General features: G+C 38.4%; 1 protein-coding gene across 1 annotated transcript in view; it reads left to right on the top strand.

Moving 5' to 3' along the window:
• The window catches only part of ccdc180 (coiled-coil domain containing 180), a gene marked incomplete at its 5' end in the record, with an annotated part of 46723 nt that overhangs the window by 14639 nt on the left and 11515 nt on the right, over window positions 1-20569 (top strand). The window contains 23 exons of the mRNA XM_080840021.1: window positions 651-770; window positions 868-947; window positions 1036-1124; window positions 2224-2343; window positions 3416-3589; window positions 4774-4889; window positions 4970-5096; window positions 5286-5328; window positions 5418-5530; window positions 5684-5871; window positions 5977-6152; window positions 6241-6421; window positions 6586-6732; window positions 6809-6953; window positions 14701-14817; window positions 14908-15003; window positions 16614-16700; window positions 18411-18592; window positions 18809-18879; window positions 19267-19357; window positions 19876-19953; window positions 20051-20120; window positions 20197-20341. Of these exons, the coding sequence (XP_080696147.1) occupies window positions 651-770; window positions 868-947; window positions 1036-1124; window positions 2224-2343; window positions 3416-3589; window positions 4774-4889; window positions 4970-5096; window positions 5286-5328; window positions 5418-5530; window positions 5684-5871; window positions 5977-6152; window positions 6241-6421; window positions 6586-6732; window positions 6809-6953; window positions 14701-14817; window positions 14908-15003; window positions 16614-16700; window positions 18411-18592; window positions 18809-18879; window positions 19267-19357; window positions 19876-19953; window positions 20051-20120; window positions 20197-20341 (2756 nt within the window). The remainder of the gene's footprint in view (window positions 1-650; window positions 771-867; window positions 948-1035; window positions 1125-2223; window positions 2344-3415; window positions 3590-4773; window positions 4890-4969; window positions 5097-5285; window positions 5329-5417; window positions 5531-5683; window positions 5872-5976; window positions 6153-6240; window positions 6422-6585; window positions 6733-6808; window positions 6954-14700; window positions 14818-14907; window positions 15004-16613; window positions 16701-18410; window positions 18593-18808; window positions 18880-19266; window positions 19358-19875; window positions 19954-20050; window positions 20121-20196; window positions 20342-20569) is intronic.

Genomic DNA, 20569 nt, shown 5'->3' with positions numbered 1-20569 from the left:
CGGTCAGATGACACTTCCAGGAGTGTTTCCAGATTAGTGACAGGTAGCTTACTTCCACATGCTTCGGACAAGAGAAATGGGGTTTTCACCCAATCCAGCTGTGTAGACTTATCCTCCATATCAGGAAAGTAGGAAATTGAAAATTAAATGTTTTAACCAAATTCGTCAAATGTCCCACGATGTCCAACTTGACTGGAGCTCTGTCCACATCCTCACTAGAGAGAAAATCATCCATCTGAGGAAAGCAGGTAATATTCCCCTGTGCAGAGGCTCTTCTCCACAGCTCTGCTTTCTTCAGGAAGCCTCCCACCTTGTCATACAGTTTTAAAATGCTGGTGTCCTTTCCCTGCAGATATATTCAGTTCGTTCAGTTTGCTGAATATATCTGCCAGATAGCACATATTTGCAACTGTGTGGCATGCGGTGATCTGTGCTCAATCATAAAGGTGTGTACTTCAGATCGTAATTCCCACAGCCGTTTGAGTATTCTCCCTCGAGAGCGCCAACGCACTTCTGTGTGCAGCAGGAGTTGTGTGTGTTCAGGTCCCATGTTTTCGCGAAAACAATTGCGCTTACAATTTGAATATTGATGTTTTACGATAATAGTATGGATGTTTACAATGTTGTCAATACATATGTGTTCTATTCAGAGATTTCATCAACGGTCCAGACTTAAACGACTCTAAGGACATCCGGGACACATTGGAAACTTTGCAGATGTCACAAGCACAGTACAATAAGGAGAGGATCACTGTCCTACAGGCAATCAAGTAAGAGTATATTATTCAGTACCTGACCTTCTAAAAATGGGATGTGCTCAACTATACATTGTCATACTAAAAAATCTTGCATTGTTGGGTTTTGCAGAACGATGACACCACCAAATTGTTCCCAGTCCTTGATTACAGCGTGGTATTCCAATTTATCTGCAGTCAATGACAAAATTGGTTTGAACCTTACCCCCATTACCATATCTTCTAAATATTGTGAAATAGTTTTAAAAACGTCTTGCCTGATAACTGTGTTCTTCCACAGATTGCGTGCATATTGACACGATGAAAAAATTGCAATGCTACTATGAGCACATCTGGCAGAACTGCCTAGATAAGGTGGAGCGCTTCAAGGTAAAAGTGTTTTTTCCATTTTTGGTCTGGTTGAAGATGTGGGTCAGCAAATTCAATTGCAAACCTTCTTTTTAATATTTGGCACAATTCTTATTTCTTCACATTATTACAGGATTTGTAAAGATTGGAAAAAAAAACATTTTTTTGTGATCGATTTTTTATTGACACCATTTATGCAGTCAAGACATTCATGCAGTTACGACATGCAAGACAAAAGTATCTCAGAACATTAATTACCTTTATCATTTGGTGTACGATTGGAAACATTTTTGAAAGTTTTTAAATATAGGAATGCAGTTGAATTATAGTGCTTGCAACTACCATAGCAGCAACCTCAACTACCATACCAACACCCTAACCTGTAACCTAAAACCAACCATCCTGGTTTTGGTTGCTTTCTCTTGGCAAGATCTATGCCAAAGATCATGGAAATGTGAATGGGATTTATTCTCCTGCAAAGAAAAGTTTGATTTGTGCACAAATATCTATTTGTGTGTACTCAATTGCCAATGTAGACTATCTCGGACAACGTCTTTCTCCCTAACTTGATGCCTCTTCTCTGAGCATGCCCAACATGCCCTACATACGCTTGCTCAATTTAGAAAAGCATTAGAATTGTGCCACACATTCTCTTCTTGTGTTTATTCATAGTGAACACATAGATAAGGTTACCATATTAGCCAGGTAGAACATTCCTGACATACAGCAAGCAAGTGGCACTATATGTTTGATAGCTGTGGGCATAAATTAATTCTGTTATTTTTGCAATAGCATTTATAGTAAATGAAAGGTTTAAGTACCTTGCAAGTGCTTAAATGTTACTCTTTAAGCCCTTTACAAGCCCTATTCTCACCAATCAAGACAAAAATCTTCCTGTCAGGTGTGTCCTGACCAAGGTTGTGGAGGTGGTTGGTGGAGGTACTTGAGAGAGTGGCTGTCATTTTTTGGTATTTGATTTTCAGAACCAATAACTACTTACTTAATTGCAGACCTGGCTGTTCATTTACTGTAAAGCACTTGAGGTCAGTGCACAATTATAAAAAAAAACTGTGGTTAATTTGTTTAATTAATAAAAGCTTTTGTTGCTGAACATGAACAGGATGAAGTGCACACCTTTGGGTTGCCTGTGGAAGAAATTCAGGATGTTGTTGATACTAAACTACTGTCTTTGGTTGGAAAATGCCAGAAACAAGTAGAGGAGCATCTGGAAGTCTTGGATGTAAGTTCAACCAACTGTCCGCTAATGGTTATAGTCAGAGTAGTGGTGATCAGTTAATGAAAGGATTTCGAAGACAATTAGTTTAGCCAACATCTATAGACAGAGTTGCGAAAAAACTGTCTTGTCTGCAAGAAAGCCCATGGGTTTTAGTGTTTAAGAATACATTGGCACTTGAAGAAATGCTGTTTGTGTATGTTTAAAATTATTTTCACTCTTGGATGGACTTTGCATAAAAAGACATCTGCAAAATAACCAAAAACATAAAATAAGAGCGCTATAAAAATTGAATTATTAAAGGATTGAAACAGGTTCTGGTCGGCTAGCTAGTATTTCTTCATAACTTCTTCATAGTTTGCTGTGTTGGTTATTTTCACTTATTCCACTGGTTAATGTTGTTGAAGTAAATGTCCTGGGCAGACACAGAGCCGTAACCCTAACCCTAACCCTAACATTGTTAATTTGATACATGTCCACTTATTCCACTGTTAATGTAGTAATCGTCTTGGGCAGACACAGAGCTATTATTATCAATATTACAAATTATTTTTTTCTAGTAGTTGAGCGATAGATATTTCAGAGGAGGGTGAAATGGAATTCTTGAAGGTTGTAGTAAAGACAGCCTTCCGAACGTCACTTCACATCAAGGGCAAAACACGGCACTGACTGTGGCTTGGAACACAGCTTGAGAATCATCTGTAGAAGATAACCCGGTCTGCTGAGTTAAGGGAGGGGTAGTCTGCTGCAGGTGGGTGCTGCCACCCTGTCAATTGTCATCAAATGGGACAGGGAAACTAGCAGGAAACAAGGGAGAGAACAGACAAGGACAGCGAGAGAATGGGAGGGGCAAACAATGAACACAAGGCAAACATAGAGTGAGAGAGGAAAAACAGATGTCAAGGGATGTAGCATAGGATGTAACAATACCTTGAGGTGGCCATTTGTTAAATGAGTTTTAAAGTAGTGTACATTTCATTCTTAATGTTGATAAGTCTAGTTATATTGTTATTAAGTAGAAGTTTAACTCAGTTTAAATTCTTATTGTCTGCATCTCCATCCATCTGTATTTCTATAGAGAGCTTTTGAATATTTGGCCAAGCGGGCTGCTAGCCTGAGTAAGCTGCTTTTCAAGTTCATGCGCTCAGCATCTCATCTTTGGGAGGTGCATACTGTGGGGCTCAAACGAACAGAACAGCAGCTGCAGGGCCAGGTGGAAGAGCTGCTTCAGATTTACAAGCAGGAACACTTGGTAAGAAAGCCTCTATGATCCATCACAGACATATCAGGGAGTGGTCAATTAAAGGAAAAGATGAGATTTTACTAAGGTAGTGTGAAGTGTAGACTTAAAGAGCATCATCATTAACATTTAGCCAATTAATACATTATTATTATTATATGTATTATTATACAGTATTGTTCCCATGTTGACATGATGAATATATAAACATATTAATATTTAATATTTTTAACAGATCATGGTTGGTTTGCTGACCAAGAGTCAGTTCTCGGACTTCCTACCCGTAGTGGTTAAGATCAATCAAGTGCTTACATATACTGGCATTGACTGACGTCAAAAATAATAGCCTTATAATAGCAAGAAAGCGTTGTTAGTGTTTAAGAATACATTGGCACTTGAAGAAATACTGTTTGTACAGGTTTAAAATTATCTTCACTCTTGGATGTACTTTGTATTACAAAATGAAACGGTACGTCTAAGTCTACAGTGAGACCCTCTGTGAACACTGTGACCCTATCCCTCTAAGTGTGGACACACAAGGGCATGTTCCTATCACTGTTCATTTGATTATGGCCATGACTTGTGACTTGATCATTGTTTACTGATCTGTTTTGGGTGAATGTTGCCTCAAGTGAATTTCTTGTTTACTGATCTGTTTTGGGTGAATGTTGCCTCAAGTGAATTTCTTGTTTCTGATAGATTGAAACTTTAGCTAGCCTGCAACTGGTCGTATAAGAAACTAGGTCCTACTAGAAAGAATATGCAGGTCTGATAGGGGTATAAGTGGCCAACAGTTGCTCTGTCTATTTTCACCTGCTTTCTCTCTCTTTTGCTGGCATCCAACTAAAAAGTAATTGCTGTACTGTACTGTCAACTGTCTTACCGCTGTAATAGCATAATATAAAAATACTTCTGCAATAGTAGTTGTAATTCTTTATCAAAATGGAAGAGGGACCTAGTGTACTCCCACAGATTTGGAAAGACAGGGTTAATAGGGTTTAGTTCTCTACATCATATACAACAGGAGCCAGAAACTTCCTCTGGTGAAGGAGGACACGGGATTAAGGCTCTTACTCTAAACTTAGGTTTATCTTATTTGACAAAACCATGAGTAAATCCTCACAGTTGTTCAAAGGACTATAAGGATATTGTATGAAAATAATAATGATATATTATTAAATAATTTCCATTTCTAGAAAAAAGACACTCAGCTAGACATGTTGATGGACAAACTCAGACAGGAAAGTTCGGAGGATGTCTTGAAAAGCACCCTGGATAGAATTTATGGCATTTTGGGAGATCTTAAACAAGGGTAAGTCAAAGCATCCTAATTGTCAAGTTCAGAGAGGCCTATGTACTTCTTCTGTGCTTACTTCTACGTCTCTACTGTAGGTATATGACTCTTCATAAAGAAGAAATTGATACAGTGGAGATTTATCCTTCCTTGGTCCTAGAGGAATTGCAAATCTATAGCATGGCTATCAGCAGATTCTTCGGTGTCAAACAGGTTCATTGTCAGGTACTGAATACATTTTATATCTGTAATAAAGTGACACAAAGAGGAGTGGCTACGAAATAATTAATCAGCCCATGAGTATCTTCCTTTACTACCATAACCTGGGAGGAGTGGACCTGCATGACCTTCAAGTGTCAAGAAACAGAACCACACTCACCTTGTGCATTGAAAATTATTATCTGCATATTGCAGGTGTCTGAAGAATTTAAAACCCTTTATCCTTCTCTGCAAATGGGTAAGTGTCCTGAATTGAAAATTTGTTTTTTAATGAAAGTGTCAAGAATTTCTACAATTATTGTTTGAAATTGAGTTTGCTTGTCCTAGATGTCAGTGGCAAAGTCATCATAAAGAGAAGGAAGCCAATTCAGGTCCAGGGCAGGAAACACTATAATAGCCTTGGGGGGTCTGGCAGTCCAAATCACGTGCCTTCTCCTGAGGTATGTGTGTATACCATAGGAAACAACTTCTCTTTTTTCATGTTTATTTTCGTCTTACTCAACACAGCGTACTATACAGTATATTCAGAGTAAAAGCACATATCTCCTATAAGTTCTAGTAACCAGTGTGGTTTTGTTTTCTTTGTGTGGTAGGAGGATGTTGACTGCCATGAGGTGTTTTGTGACTCTCATAGTCGGGACTCCTTCACCAGTGCCAAGGGAAATTGTTATAATGCTGTGAAGTTTGTGGATCTTTCTGCGGAGGATGATCAGGAACCTGATATTCCAGAAGTTGAGCTGGTGAAGTATCCCACTGGCCTTTTCATTGAGCTCCTTGGAGAGTAAGGACATAGGCATAAGAGAAAACAGAGAAATAGAAATCCTTTTGAACACTTTCACAAAACTAAAAAAGTTTAACAACTTCTTTTGTTCTCACTTTTATATAGTGTACGCCTGGCCTTTTTTAATCACCTTGAAGAATGGTACAATTCAGTTTTGATGAACTCTGTTGACATTACCTCAGCTAAGAAGGTGGAGCGGGAAGCTGAACATGCTTTGCGCTTGCATCTGCACCAACCACGGGCAAGGAGGATAGAAATGGATATCTACTACGTCCGTGCAGGTGGAGCATTTAGTAGTACTAAAATATTTAGAGAGTTGATGCTTGTTTCAGGTTTACAGTCTTCTTCTTCTTTTTTATTTCTACATAGCTGAGCTGGTGTTTCATAGAAATCATGTAGACAAACACTGTAAAGCTGTGCTCCAGTCCCTGGCCAATTACCGCAGTGAATTCCAAGATCTTCAGGCCCAACATAACATGCTCACTTCAGACTTTCGGGTGCTTATCTATGGCATGGAGGATATGTTCAACTTAGCGACTAAATCTGATGTGTAAGGATGTCAACCATACAAAATACAGCGCTGGCCAAAGATGGAATTACTATTTCTGCCTCCTTTGGTGCAGCCAAACCCTTGCTGACTGGTTTTCTAATTTTAGATACAATTTTGATGTCAGGGTTCAAAACAGTTGACCTTTTCTTTCTTAATTCCTACAGCTTGGTTAAACTCTCTGGTACACTACAGTTCGACCTAGAGAAGCACACCAGTGCCATCCAGGAATCACAGAGACAATTCAGAGAAAAAATTGAACAGAAATCAGAGGACCTCAGAGGAGCAAATGCAAAGTTTTTGAAATCTATCAGGTCAGTAATTTTTGTCCTTTTTAGCCCCCAAACTGGCATACTGTGGTGTGCTAAATCTTTTTCCATACGGTTCCAGATTGTTTTCTGAGGGAGGAAACTTCGCACCCAAAGAAATTGAGCCCTATCAAAAACGTTTAGAGAAGATCGCTAAGCGCATTGACTCTACTGAAGAGGCCGTGTTCTTGGACATGGAAAATACCGAATACAAATGTCTAGAACAGGTAATGGAATGTTTTGCTTTGTTTAAGGATATTGGAACTGAGTGTACTTGATAACTTGAATCACTGTACGAAATATAGCTGCAAACAGCGATGAGGGGGCCAAGCAGTTCAGTAAGGCACTGTCGCCATGGCAATTGTCATTATGTTAAGGGCAGGGCTGCAATCACTCGCAGCAAGTTTCATATCAGTTGACCAAAGATGGAACAGGATATGACCTCGTTTTGTGAGGCTTTGTCTTGAGTTCATCTGTCCCGAATGTGATAATATTACAATAGGGCGGCCACAGATGGTTGACAAACACAGGTAATCATGTCCTGTCCTTGGCATGTCCCAAGATTACACTAGACCTAACAGTCGTGCCAATTGAATTAAAAAACAATCAAGGCCATTACAATTATATATAGGTTTAGAAGGCAATTTCTTATATGCAGTAATATAAATCATTCAATTTTATTCAATTTTATTTAAAAAAAAATAAACTCAAATAATCATTTAAAACAACAGCACTGAGGCACATCCTTAGCATCTAAAAGGCTCTTAAATAGGTTGACAGACACATACTTGGTTAGTTTCAAGTCCTCTTGAACAGTGTTCCATTTATGGGAAGCAAAGAACTTAAAAGCTATTTGACCGATTTTAACAACCAAAAATGTGGTTAAAAAGGTCCACAGTAGTCAATGCAAATATGAAAAAAGAATGAGGAAAGATTTTGCTCTGCTAGAAATGTTTTTCACGCCATAGAAAACATTTAACTTAGTCCTGTTTACATTCAGCCACTTACTAAGACAGACCAGTCAGACCAGTGTTTACTTTATCAGGGGACAAAGCATCTCTGTTCGTTGACATTCCCGGACGGTAGAGGGAGAAAGCGAGCTAGTGCGTGGTAGTTTCAAGTTAACATGAACAATGCATCGGTTTTTGCTACCTAAATGTCCAAGTTTGGAAGAATCATTGAGAAACAAGAGTAACGTAGAAGAAGAAGAAATGCCAGGGGTATTTGATGTGAATTCTGAAGAAGAGGAACATTGTGGTCAAGGAGGTCAACCCTCCACCGCTACTTAGGGTGCTAAAGATGGTGCTAGCAGCATTGATGGCATAAGCATGAACACCCAGGTTGGTCCGAGAAGACCAATACTCCAGAAATATCCACCTTGCATGTTTTGAGTCCAACTAAGGTTCTATGTGATTATTGATGATTGTGAACTGAAATAATACATACTTTTTGAACGCATTTAGTTAATTATATTTGCTTTTCTAATTTGCCCTCTTTAGTTTCAAATTAAATGAACAATTTGTGTTTAGTTTAATTTCACTCTGTCTGACACGGTAGTGGTGACCTGATGGTTACCTGGTGCCCAATTTTAAATTCCATTGAAGTAAGTGGAATATTTGGGATTGCGGAATCTAGTTAGTGACCGTCGCAAATTAACTCTGCTATGTGCGCGTCCGTCGGAAGGAGCCTAATGATAACTAGAATGCGTTTCGTGAACGAACTGCGAGAGTGTGCTTGCTCTGTGACAGAGAGAACAAGTGCCTATGAATTAACATGTATTTACATCTACTCAATCAGTGTAGTGGGGCCTTCTTCCAATATATTTTAGCAAGCAACCAAGCTCAACCATTATATTTTGGCTCCACTGACGTTTAGACATATGAGGGTATCTCAGAGTTTCGTTATACTGACTTACTGAGCTAAGTGAATTGTTGAAATTGCTATCTTGGTAAAAGGAAACATCTCTGCAACAATATTGGAATGAATGCGGTTACATAGCCAGCTTTACTTAAAGTTTATTGTAAGATAGGCCTATATGTTAGACTTAATGCAGTTAGAGTTAGACTGTAGGTCTAGTATCAAACGTAAGCAACACTTTTACTGTACAGCTAGAGAGCACGTGTATCACATTGGTTTATAGTCTGTCAAATTAGTTCTAGTTATTGGTGTTCGTTGGCATAAAAAGTTAGTCTTCTCTTATAAGCCTATAGTACATCTGATTAGAGCTAGCAACCATGAAAAACCTCTTCTGAAACTAAGAAGGATAACTATGACTAAATGTGACTAAAACTAATATGCATTTTTGTCTTAAGACTGAATCTAAAATAGCTGCCAAAATTAATACATCTCAGTGTTCATTTTGGCAGCTATTTTAGATTCAGCAGCTATTTTAGATTCAGTGCATATTAGTTTTAGTCACATTTAGTCATAGTTATCCTTCTTAGTTTCAGTCTAGTTTTCGAAAACTGAGCACACTACAACAGCTACATCCTCAAACGTTTTTCAGTTAACCTAATGATTCAAGGTCTCTCATGAATCATTACTCCCAGGACACGGGTTAATGTTAACTCACGCTATCGGCCGCAACAAGTTAACCATTCTTTCAGTATAAGCAACTTTTGCATAGCCCCGCACAGCTAGGATAGCTCACGTTACCGTAGTAGGAATACAAGCCTTAGCTCACTATATACACACAACTAAATTCATGAATTACTTCACAGGTTTACTTAACAACTTGAATTAAGGAAAATGATCCCCCGTTACGGCTAGCTGAAACTGCCAGTGGATACTCCCGTTACGTAGTGTTAGTTAGCCTTTAGCCCCGTACTCAGATGTTACAGCTGCTTAACACAGCTAGGATAGCTCTGCTTAACACAGCTAACGTTACCGTAGTGGGAATACAAGCCTTAGCTGACTATATCCACACAACTAAATTCATGAATTACTTCAAAGGTTTACTTCACAACTTGAATTAAGGAAAATGGCGTCTCCAACGTTAACGTAACGTTAATTTATATGTTAGCTGCTACGGCTAACTATCAGTTTCCATTAAAATTTCAGTCAGTACACTGAAAATGCTGCCATTCAACTCACCTTAACGAAGTGGAAATACGGTAGCTAGGTTAGAAACTGTAGTTACTCTTATTCTTTCTCAAAGTTGAATTGAGAGGGACAGAGAAATACGGTTCCTCTTATTCTTTTTCAAAGTTGAATTGAGAGGGACAGAGAAAATGCGGTTCCTTAGATTTGGCGGAGGTGTCAGTGAGAAGCACAGCTGCAAGCCAGTTTAATGACCCTATTATGATGTCATAATGGCAGAGACCTCTGCCATGCAAGTCTATGGAGAAAAAAGGGGATGAAAAAGAGGGATAAAAAAGGAGTGGCATGGGGTACCGCCACGAAAAGTCATAGCAGCTTGCACCGGATCGGGCCGGACGTTTTGGTGTTTGAATGGCGTCTCTAGCTCAATCGGGCGAGGAGTAGTTAGCTGCAAGAAAAACGTACGGAATAAACTAGAATGCGTTTCGTGAACGAACTGCGAGAGTGTGCTTGCTCTGTGACAGAGAGAACAAGTGCCTATGAATTAACATGTATTTACATCTACTCAATCAGTGTAGTGGGGCCTTCTCCCAATATATTTTAGCAAGCAACCAAGCTCAACCATTATATTTTGGCTCCACTGACGTTTAGACATATGAGGGTATCTCAGAGTTTCGTTATACTGACTTACTGAGCTAAGTGAATTGTTGAAATTGCTATCTTGGTAAAAGGAAACATCTCTGCAACAATATTGGAATGAATGCGGTTACATAGCCAGCTTTACTTAAAGTTTATTGTAAGATAGGCCTATATGTTAGACTTAATGCAGTTAGAGTTAGACTGTAGGTCTAGTATCAAACGTAAGCAACACTTTTACTGTATAGCTAGAGAGCACGTGTATCACATTGGTTTATAGTCTGTCAAATTAGTTCTAGTTATTGGTGTTCGTTGGCATAAAAAGTTAGTCTTCTCTTATAAGCCTATAGTACATCTGATTAGAGCTAGCAACCATGAAAAACCTCTTCTGAAACTAAGAAGGATAACTATGACTAAATGTGACTAAAACTAATATGCATTTTTGTCTTAAGACTGAATCGAAAATAGCTGCCAAAATTAATACATCTCAGTGAACATTTTGGCAGCTATTTTAGATTCAGCAGCTATTTTAGATTCAGTGCATATTAGTTTTAGTCACATTTAGTCATAGTTATCCTTCTTAGTTTCAGTCTAGTTTTCGAAAACTGAGCACACTACAACAGCTACATCCTCAAACGTTTTTCAGTTAACCTAATGATTCAAGGTCTCTCATGAATCATTACTCCCAGGACACGGGTTAATGTTAACTCACACTATCGGCCACAACAAGTTAACCATTCTTTCAGTATAAGCAACCTTTGCATAGCCCCGCACAGCTAGGATAGCTCACGTTACCGTAGTAGGAATACAAGCCTTAGCTCACTTGACCACACAACTAAATTCATGAATTACTTCACAGGTTTACTTAACAACTTGAATTAAGAAAAATGATCCCCCGTTACGGCTAGCTGAAACTGCCAGTGGATACTCCCGTTACGTAGTGTTAGTTAGCCTTTAGCCCCGTACTCAGATGTTACAGCTGCTTAACACAGCTAGGATAGCTCTGCTTAACACAGCTAACGTTACCGTAGTGGGAATACAAGCCTTAGGTCACTATATCCACACAACTAAATTCATGAATTACTTCAAAGGTTTACTTCACAACTTGAATTACGGAAAATGTCGTCTCCAACGTTAACGTAACGTTAATTTATATGTTAGCTGCTACGGCTAACTATCAGTTTCCATTAAAATTTCAGTCAGTACACTGAAAATGCTGCCATTCAACTCACCTTAACGAAGTGGAAATACGGTAGCTAGGTTAGAAACTGTAGTTACTCTTATTCTTTCTCAAAGTTGAATTGAGAGGGACAGAGAAATACGGTTCCTCTTATTCTTTTTCAAAGTTGAATTGAGAGGGACAGAGAAAATGCGGTTCCTTGGATTTGGCGAGCGGAGGTGTCAGTGAGAAGCACAGCTGCAAGCCAGTTTAATGACCCTATTATGATGTCATAATGGCAGGGAGCTCTGCCATGCAAGTCTATGGAGAAAAAAGGGGATGAAAAAGAGGGATAAAAAAGGAGTGGCATGGGGTACCGCCACGAAAAGTCATAGCAGCTTGCACCGGATCGGGCCGGACGTTTTGGTGTTTGAATGGCGTCTCTAGCTCAATCGGGCGAGGAGGAGTTAGCTGCAAGAAAAACGTACGGAATAAAGAAAACTTGACGATAACAATACTGTGCTTCCCTTCGGGCAAGCACACTAATAAACTAGAATGCGTTCGTGAACGAACTGCGAGAGTGTGCTTGCTCTGCAGTGCAGTGGCCGAGTGCGCATATGTTGTTGAGGGGCCTCACAGACTGATATCTGAGAACAAAATCTGTATAGTACTGTGTTTTCTGTGGTCATAGTCATAATAGTTCCAGAGTTTCGTTATACTGACTTACTGAGCTAAGTGAATTATTGAAATTGTTATCTTGGTAAAAGGAAACATCTCTGCAACAATATTGGAATGAATGCGGTTACATAGTCAGCTTTACTTAAAGTGTATTGTAAGATATAGCTTGTTAGACTTAATGCACTAAGAGTTAGACTGTAGGTCTAGTATCTAACGTAAGCAACACTTTTACTGTATAGATAGAGAGCACGTGTATCACATTGGTTTATAGTCTGTCAAATTAGTTGTAGTTATTGGTGTTCGTTGGCATAAAAAGTTAGTCTTCTCTTATAAGCCTATAGTACATCTGATTAGAGCTAGCAACCATGAAAAACCTCTTCTGAAACTAAGAAGGATAACTATGACTAAATGTGACTAAAACTAATATGCATTTTTGTCTTAAGACTGAATCTAAAATAGCTGCCAAAATTAATACATTTCAGTGTTCATTTTGGCAGCTATTTTAGATTCAGCAGCTATTTTAGATTCAGTGCATATTAGTTTTAGTCACATTTAGTCATAGTTATCCTTCTTAGTTTCAGTCTAGTTTTCGAAAACTGAGCACACTACAACAGCTACGATGTGTCCAGGTACATCTTCAAACGTTTTTCAGTTAACCTAATGATTCAAGGTCTCTCATGAATCATTACTCCCAGGACACGGGTTAATGTTAACTCACGCTATCGGCCACAAGTTAACCATTCTTTCAGTATAAGCAACTTTTGCATAGCCCCGCACAGCTAGGATAGCTCACGTTACCGTAGTAGGAATACAAGCATTAGCGCACTATATCCACACAACTAAATTCATGAATTACTTCACAGGTTTACTTAACAACTTGAATTAAGGAAAATGATCCCCCGTTACGGCTAGCTGAAACTGCCAGTGGATACTCCCGTTACGTAGTGTTAGTTAGCCATTAGACCCGTACTCAGATGTTACAGCTGCTTAACACAGCTAGGATAGCTAACGTTACCGTAGTGGGAATACAAGCTTTAGCTCACTATATCCACACAACTAAATTCATGAATTACTTCAAAGGTTTACTTCACAACTTGAATTAAGGAAAATGGCGTCTCCAACGTTAACGTAACGTTAATTTATATGTTAGCTGCTACCATTAAAATTTCAGTCAGTACACTGAAAATGCTGCCATTCAACTCACCTTAACGAAGTGGAAATACGGTAGCTAGGTTAGAAACTGTAGTTACTCTTATTCTTTCTCAAAGTTGAATTGAGAGGGACAGAGAAATACGGTTCCTCTTATTCTTTTTCAAAGTTGAATTGAGAGGGACAGAGAAAATGCGGTTCTTCCGATTTGGCGGAGGTGTCAGTGAGAAGCACAGCTGCAAGCCAGTTTAATGACCCTATTATGACGTCATAATGGCAGAGACCTCTGCCATGCAAGTCTATGGAGAAAAAAGGGGATGAAAAAGAGGGATAAAAAAGGAGTGGCATGGGGTACCGCCACGAAAAGTCATAGCAGCTTGCACCGGATCGGGCCGGACGTTTTGGTGTTTGAATGGCGTCTCTAGCTCAATCGGGCGAGGAGGAGTTAGCTGCAAGAAAAACGTACGGAATAAAGAAAACTTGACGATAACAATACTGTGCTTCCCTTCGGGCAAGCACACTAATAAAGAAAACTTGACGATAACAATACTGTGCTTCCCTTCGGGCAAGCACACTAATAATACATTTGATTTGTATAGAGCTTTTCATGGACCCCAAAGACGCTTTTGAGAGCAAGCATGTGACACGTCACCCTCATTTCATAACACCCTCAGTAAAACGCAGAGCTCCCCCATAGCACCTACAGAAAAAAAATCGCTGGTGACAGCACTGGACATACCTTGAGTTAAATATCAGAAATGAAAAGCACAAGAGGTTTGAAACATGCAAGTAAATTGGTACCAATTGCACAGAGTGCAATTTGTGTTGCGCAGGTAAAACTGCTTCCCTTGGATTCAACTTCTTCCCTGACCATTGGAGTAGTGTCATTAGACTGTGACGGTCTCTAGACATGGTCATTCCAAAACATTTTCCTATACTATGCCACGCCACTGTACCCCAAGCAATTTCCTAGTTGCCTTATTCATGTGTACAACAAAAAATCCTGACCTGTTGGACAAATTCTGAATCAGCACACATGCTTTAGTCAGAATCACATGTTCTGCTATTATTATTATTTACTTTATTATTACCATTGACCATTTTATGAAAGGGTATAGCAATGCCCCATGTATTGTATTGTGTTTAAACTCAAAGTTTGATCAGATAATTGTGGTGAGAGTTTTGTATATTGAATTATGTTTGGTCATGTGCATGTTTCATTTTGATGGGCAGTGGCCTGGTCCTGCACAGTTATTAAAGCATTGATGAAGCATTTCATTGATCCAGTTGTCAACCGTAATGTATGTTTGCAGGCCAAAGATGTTATTTCGAGATTTGAGGAGAAATTCCACTTTTTGACTGTGGATCTCAAGTTTCTGGAGAAAATCCAGGGGATACTAACCAACTCACAGGTTCAGATTAAAACAGAGGTATTCACAATATACTCTATTCTCTGCACCAATATTATAGGGACTAAATATAATCATTAATTTCTATAAAGACAAATGTTTCAATCACAGGTAACAAACAGCAACATGCAAAAGAAAAAGATAAGCAACCTTCTTGATGAACTGGAGGTGATGGTCCAGACCTGTTCAAATCCAAGCCCTGATAAGGTATGCAGCAGTAATTCATCCTAAGTGTGATATTTGTTGTCCTAAATAAAATGTTTTCAGATTTACCAAATGATGGCACTCTGAAATGGCACCAATGTCTTGATTCTTTGTGTCAAGTCTTTCTACATTTATTTTCATATTTTAGATACAGAAAACTTACATATATACAGTAATGTGCAAAAGTTTTAGGCAGGTGTGAAAAAATGCTATGAACTAAGAATGCTTTGAAAAATGTAAACAATAAATGTTTATTTTGTATCCATTTACATGGTAAGACTGAGCACAGCAACAAGACACAACGTAGTTATACTGCATCAGCAGGGTCTCTCCCAGACAAATATTTCAAAGCAGACAGGGGTTTCAAAATGTGCAGTTCAAGCTCTTTTGAAGAAGACGTTGAGGATCGTAGACGCAGTGGTCAGCCAAGGAAACTTGATGCAGCTGATGAAAAACACATCAAGCTTATTTACCTTCGAAATCGGAAGATTTCAAGCAGTGGCATCAGCTCAGAACTGGCAGAAACCAGTGGTACCCAGGTACAGTCATTTACTGTCCGGGGAAGTCTGGCCAGAAGTGGTCTTCATGGAAGAGTTGCAGCCAAAAAGCTCTACCCCGACAAGGAAACAAGGCCAAGTGACTGAACTAAGCACGAAAACATAGAAACTGGGGTGCAGAAACATGGCAGAAGGTGCTCTGGACTGATGAGTCAAAATTAGGAATATTTGGCTGTAGAAGAAGGCAGTTTGTTCGCCGAAGGGCTTGAGAGAGGTACAATAATGAGAGTCTGCATGCAACAGTGAAGCATGGTAGAGGTTCCTTTCCAGTTTGGGGCTGCATTTCTGCAAGTGGAGTTGGAGATTTGGTCAGGATGAATGGTGTCCTCAATGCTGAGAAATACAGGCAGATACTAATCCATCATGCAATACCATCAGGGAGGCGTATGATTGGCACCAAATGTATTCTGCAGCAGGAACATAACCCCAAACATACAGCCAATGTCATTAACAACTATCTTCAGCTTAAAGAAGAACAGAAAGTCCTGCAAGTGATGGTATGACCCCCACAGAGCCCTGATCTCTACATCATCGAGTCTGTCTAGGTTTACATGAAGAGACAGAAGAATTTTAGGAAGCCTACATCCACAGAAGATCTGTGGTTAGTTCTCCAAGATGTTTGGAACAATTTACCAGCCGAGTTCCTTCAAAAACTGTGCGCAAGTGTATCTGGAAGAATTTATGCTATTTTGAAGGCAAAGGGTGGTCACACCAAATATTGATTTCATTTAGAATTTTCTTCTGTTCCTTCACTGCATTTTGGTAATTTATGAAGAATTGAGGAAAATAAACTGTTAACACTTCCATTTTTGAAAGCATTCTTAGTTTACTGCATTTTTTCACACCTGCCTAAAACTTTTGCACAGTACTGTATATACAAAAATAAATGTGTTTAAAAGCCCGAAACAGACAATCAAGATGCCAAACAATATATTTCAATTGTGCTTTTATAATTACATTTTAAAGTCTAAAAACATTCTCTGTGTTTGACAACAAAAGTATATATTGTATAAGACAACGACATCAAATGAATGTGTGTATTCTTTCATTCAACAGACAGTGACGCTAGAAGAAGTTCTCACTTTTACTACAGTCTTGATGGGAGACCTGAGAAAGAGATGTTTCTACCTTGATTGCATTTTAGTAAGATACCATGATATAAAGTAAAACATGACCAGTATAACTTATTGTAATTACAATTTTAGATTGTAATTGTAGGTTTAATATATATTAATATGGGCCATTCTACCGAATTGGTGCAAAGTCAGGTCGGAAATAGTTTGATTTTTTTTATGTTTTATTCCCAAAACTTTGTCCGTATGTATATTGTACCATATCTAAAGTACACATATCTAGTAAAAGAACAGTCCATTTTTATATTGTATTTTCAGAATGTGTTGGAATGTTTTTCCTCTTCCAAAAATTGTCACTACCGAAACATTACATTTACTATAGTAAAAAAAGTATTATTGTTGACCTGTTCAGATTGTGTTTCCTTCCCTTATCTGAAGAGTATTTTTACAAATATTTCTTGAAGGTTTTCACAATGAAATCCATAAAAATGAAATTTTTACCAAATTTTCAAGTTCAATTTATACAATTCATCCAAATCTAAGTGCAATATTTCTTTGTAAAATGCAAAATACTGATCATATTGATTCCAGAGTTGTTGATTGATGAAATTGAACATACATTAATCCAATCAGTATCATAACATTTTAGTTGATTACTCAATATACTACATTTTTTTACAAAACATCCAGTGTTTCGGTAGATGCACTGTTTCGGTAGTGACTGCACTGTTGGATGGATGTTCATTTCTCTCCCAAAATTTTCCAAAAGGTGCTCTGGGCCGCCCTTTAGTCCACACAACACATTTATTTAAAAATGATGGGATTGAACTACTTACCATTTCATTTTGTCACTACCAAAATCATCAGGTCACTACCATATGTTTCGGTAGTGACTGTTTCGGTAGTGACAATTCTAGACAACTTTAAGCATAAATAAAGATTTCTAGCAAGCACACGGCTTTGAAGAGTTGTACACACATACAAACTTAAGATTTTGCATGAAACCCCAAAAGGTTTACTTAATTGAAGAAAACGTGGGTTTCGGTAGTGACAATTCTTCAGGTTACACGTCGATTTTCAGACAAATCTTTGAAGAGTTGTACACACATACAAACATAAGATTTAGCATGAAACCCCAAAAGGTTTACTTAATTGTAGAAAACGTGGGTTTTGGTAGTGACAATTCTTAAGGTTACACGTCGATTTTCAGACTTTGGAACACATTTATATAAAAACTATGGGATTTAGCTACTTACCATTCAACCATGAGGGACGGGGATGCAGTGTCACTGCATGGTAAAAAATGCAGGGTTGTGGCTAAAACACAGGCTCAGCCAATGGACTAAAACTCTTGTGTTTCGGTAGTGACATGAAAACTGGGGACATGATTTTTTGAGTATAGTTTATTTATTTAAAAATTAAACCCACAATAAATTTAAATATTCCAAGTTCTGTTTAAACCCAATCATAAAGATCTTTGAAATTAGATCATTGAAAAAAATTGGGGATATCTACTTCCCAATAGAAAGTACCCTATAAATGATGATTTTGTATATATTTAGCTTATCACTATCTCATTTAATGCATTAGGTTTATATAGACCATAACATTTTCTTCAAGGGACTGCATATTACACGAATTCGGTAGAATGGCCCATATACCGTATATGCTGATGTTATATATTATTCTTTTATTATTTGTATTAACTTTTCTGACACACAGTTGTCCTTAATAGAATGTAAGTGCAGTGAATACGATGCTGGCTTGAATTTGTGTGTAGGACCCATCCATGGCTGCTCAACTGCTAGATTCCCCACTGCAGGGACCATTTGCAGTAGCGGCTCGTCCCCATTCCCACAAGGAGGAGAAAAGCACTATGCTGGATGGTCTTTTAAATCCCAGCAGCATAGGAATATCCTTTATGGATGATGTGGCTGTGGGGGTGGTCAAGGGGCTCTTGAGGTGAGTAGAAACCCATGACCATGTAATTTATCAAGTTAAAGTAACTCACAGTAAAATGAAACAGATAAGAGAATTGTGGTGCACGATATATTCTCCTTGCATCCTTCTTGCATTTCGCCTCCTACTGTCAACTTCTCATTGTTATAATAATGCACAAAAAAATTACACACTGAGAAGAATCCATTTCTCTCATATCACTTCTTTTCTGAGTTGCAGATTAAGCAAACCAAAGGTTCTTCCGGATAATCACACTGAGTCTCCAGATCGGGCCTCTACTGCAATCACGGGTGTGTTGCTTTGCAGGGATGAATTGTGATATTTTCCAGCATGTTACTCCGTTCCATTTATACTGCTCTCAAATCATTTCCACTGAGTTTCTGCTGAATATAAGCGTGTGTAGCACAATGGGATCAATGGTTTTCGATAAGTGAGATATCTAAGAATTTCAAGAATGCCTGACGGGTTTAAAAACTCCTGAGGGTTAACCTTCTGGGGTTTGTCAACGAACTTGTAATGTATTTAAGGTTATATGCTACAACATTATGTCTTGACTTATGAGCATATGAAAAATCTTATATACTTATGAGCATATGAAAAACCAAATCTAAATAAAAAAGTAATCTAACTGTAAGTGGGAAGTCTTCATTTTGAGATGTTTACTCTCTATGCAGCAGTGGGTGGGCTCTCTCCTGCTGCCCAGAGATGGAGTAATATTGGGCTGGATAATCTTCGCAGGAGGTCTCAGGACTCCATAAGCGCACAGAGGTTAGATGACACTTTGGTTATAAGCTGTGCTCACCTTTAGTGTTGCATATCTTCCCCCAGACAGGCAAGTACAATTGAACATGTAACGTACAGACAGTCGAGTACAAATGAACATGTAACGTACAGACAGTCGAATACAAAAGAACATGTAACGTACAGACAGTCGAGTACAGATTAACGTGTACAAATAACCTCTCTGACTCAACTCGGCTACAGAGTGAAAGTATCCGTTGCTTGGCAACGTTTAATGCCGAAAAAGTACTTTTAAGGGTGGAAAATGAAAAAAACTAAATGGAAATCACAATTAGATGTCTTTAAACTCAATTACTTGGTAGTGGAATTGTATGAAAGGAATATGACACCCGAATATAACTCCACTCTCACTCGTGTCATACTGCTTAAGTATACAAAATGTGTAAAATGTTCCTCCCAGTATGTATCATTTACACCAATAACTTTTGCGGTTACTCTAAAATACTATTCATTTATAGTTTATACAGTTCCATTTCCCTCCTTAGTGTGAAGAGATTCATCAAGCCGAATCGCTTTGACAAGAGATTTCAGGTGTTGGGCTCCAGGCCTGTGGAACAGAACATGTAAGTACTTATCTGACATATCCTTTGGAATTGTTATTTACAGAATTACCATGTAAGTAATATCTTGTATGTGTATGTATATGTGTATTTATCTCAGAACCAGCTTTAAAGGGATAGTAACAAATATCCTGTGGAAAGCTAATGACAGCCTTCTTCTGGTGGCAGAGGTAAGAAAGCTTCTTCTCAAAGGATTCTTCTCACTTGGTTAGTCTGCAGAGCTTTCACTGTATATATCACAAACAGGAGTTCTACAAGAAGAAGGAACGACGACCGATTACACGGCCACAATACCTACAGGAGACATTTGAACAGTGTGCAGAGGAGATGAACAAGAGACTTTTGCAGTACAAAAGCCAAGCACAAGACTATCATAACTGTTGCCTACAAGGTAAGTGTTCAGTGAGATTTCTGTGCTTATTCAGTCAAATAGGTATATTTATATAGTTTTTTTTTTATTATGCATTTAAACTAGCAATAAGATGTTTTGTTCTAAATTTCAGTAAAAGGCATTAAGTGACCTTACAAATAGCTGATTTGCCACTGATAAAAATGTGCTAACGTGCTAATTGGTGTCTTTTGGCAAAAATTGGCAGTTTTGTGCAGTCTTACGTTTTCA

The sequence above is a fragment of the Sprattus sprattus genome (genome assembly GCF_963457725.1).
Source record: "Sprattus sprattus genome assembly, chromosome: 5".
Classification (NCBI taxonomy): Eukaryota; Metazoa; Chordata; class Actinopteri; order Clupeiformes; family Clupeidae; genus Sprattus; species Sprattus sprattus.
The sequence above is the reverse complement of the archived record's forward strand: the minus strand, read 5'-3'. Positions and strand labels throughout refer to the sequence as shown.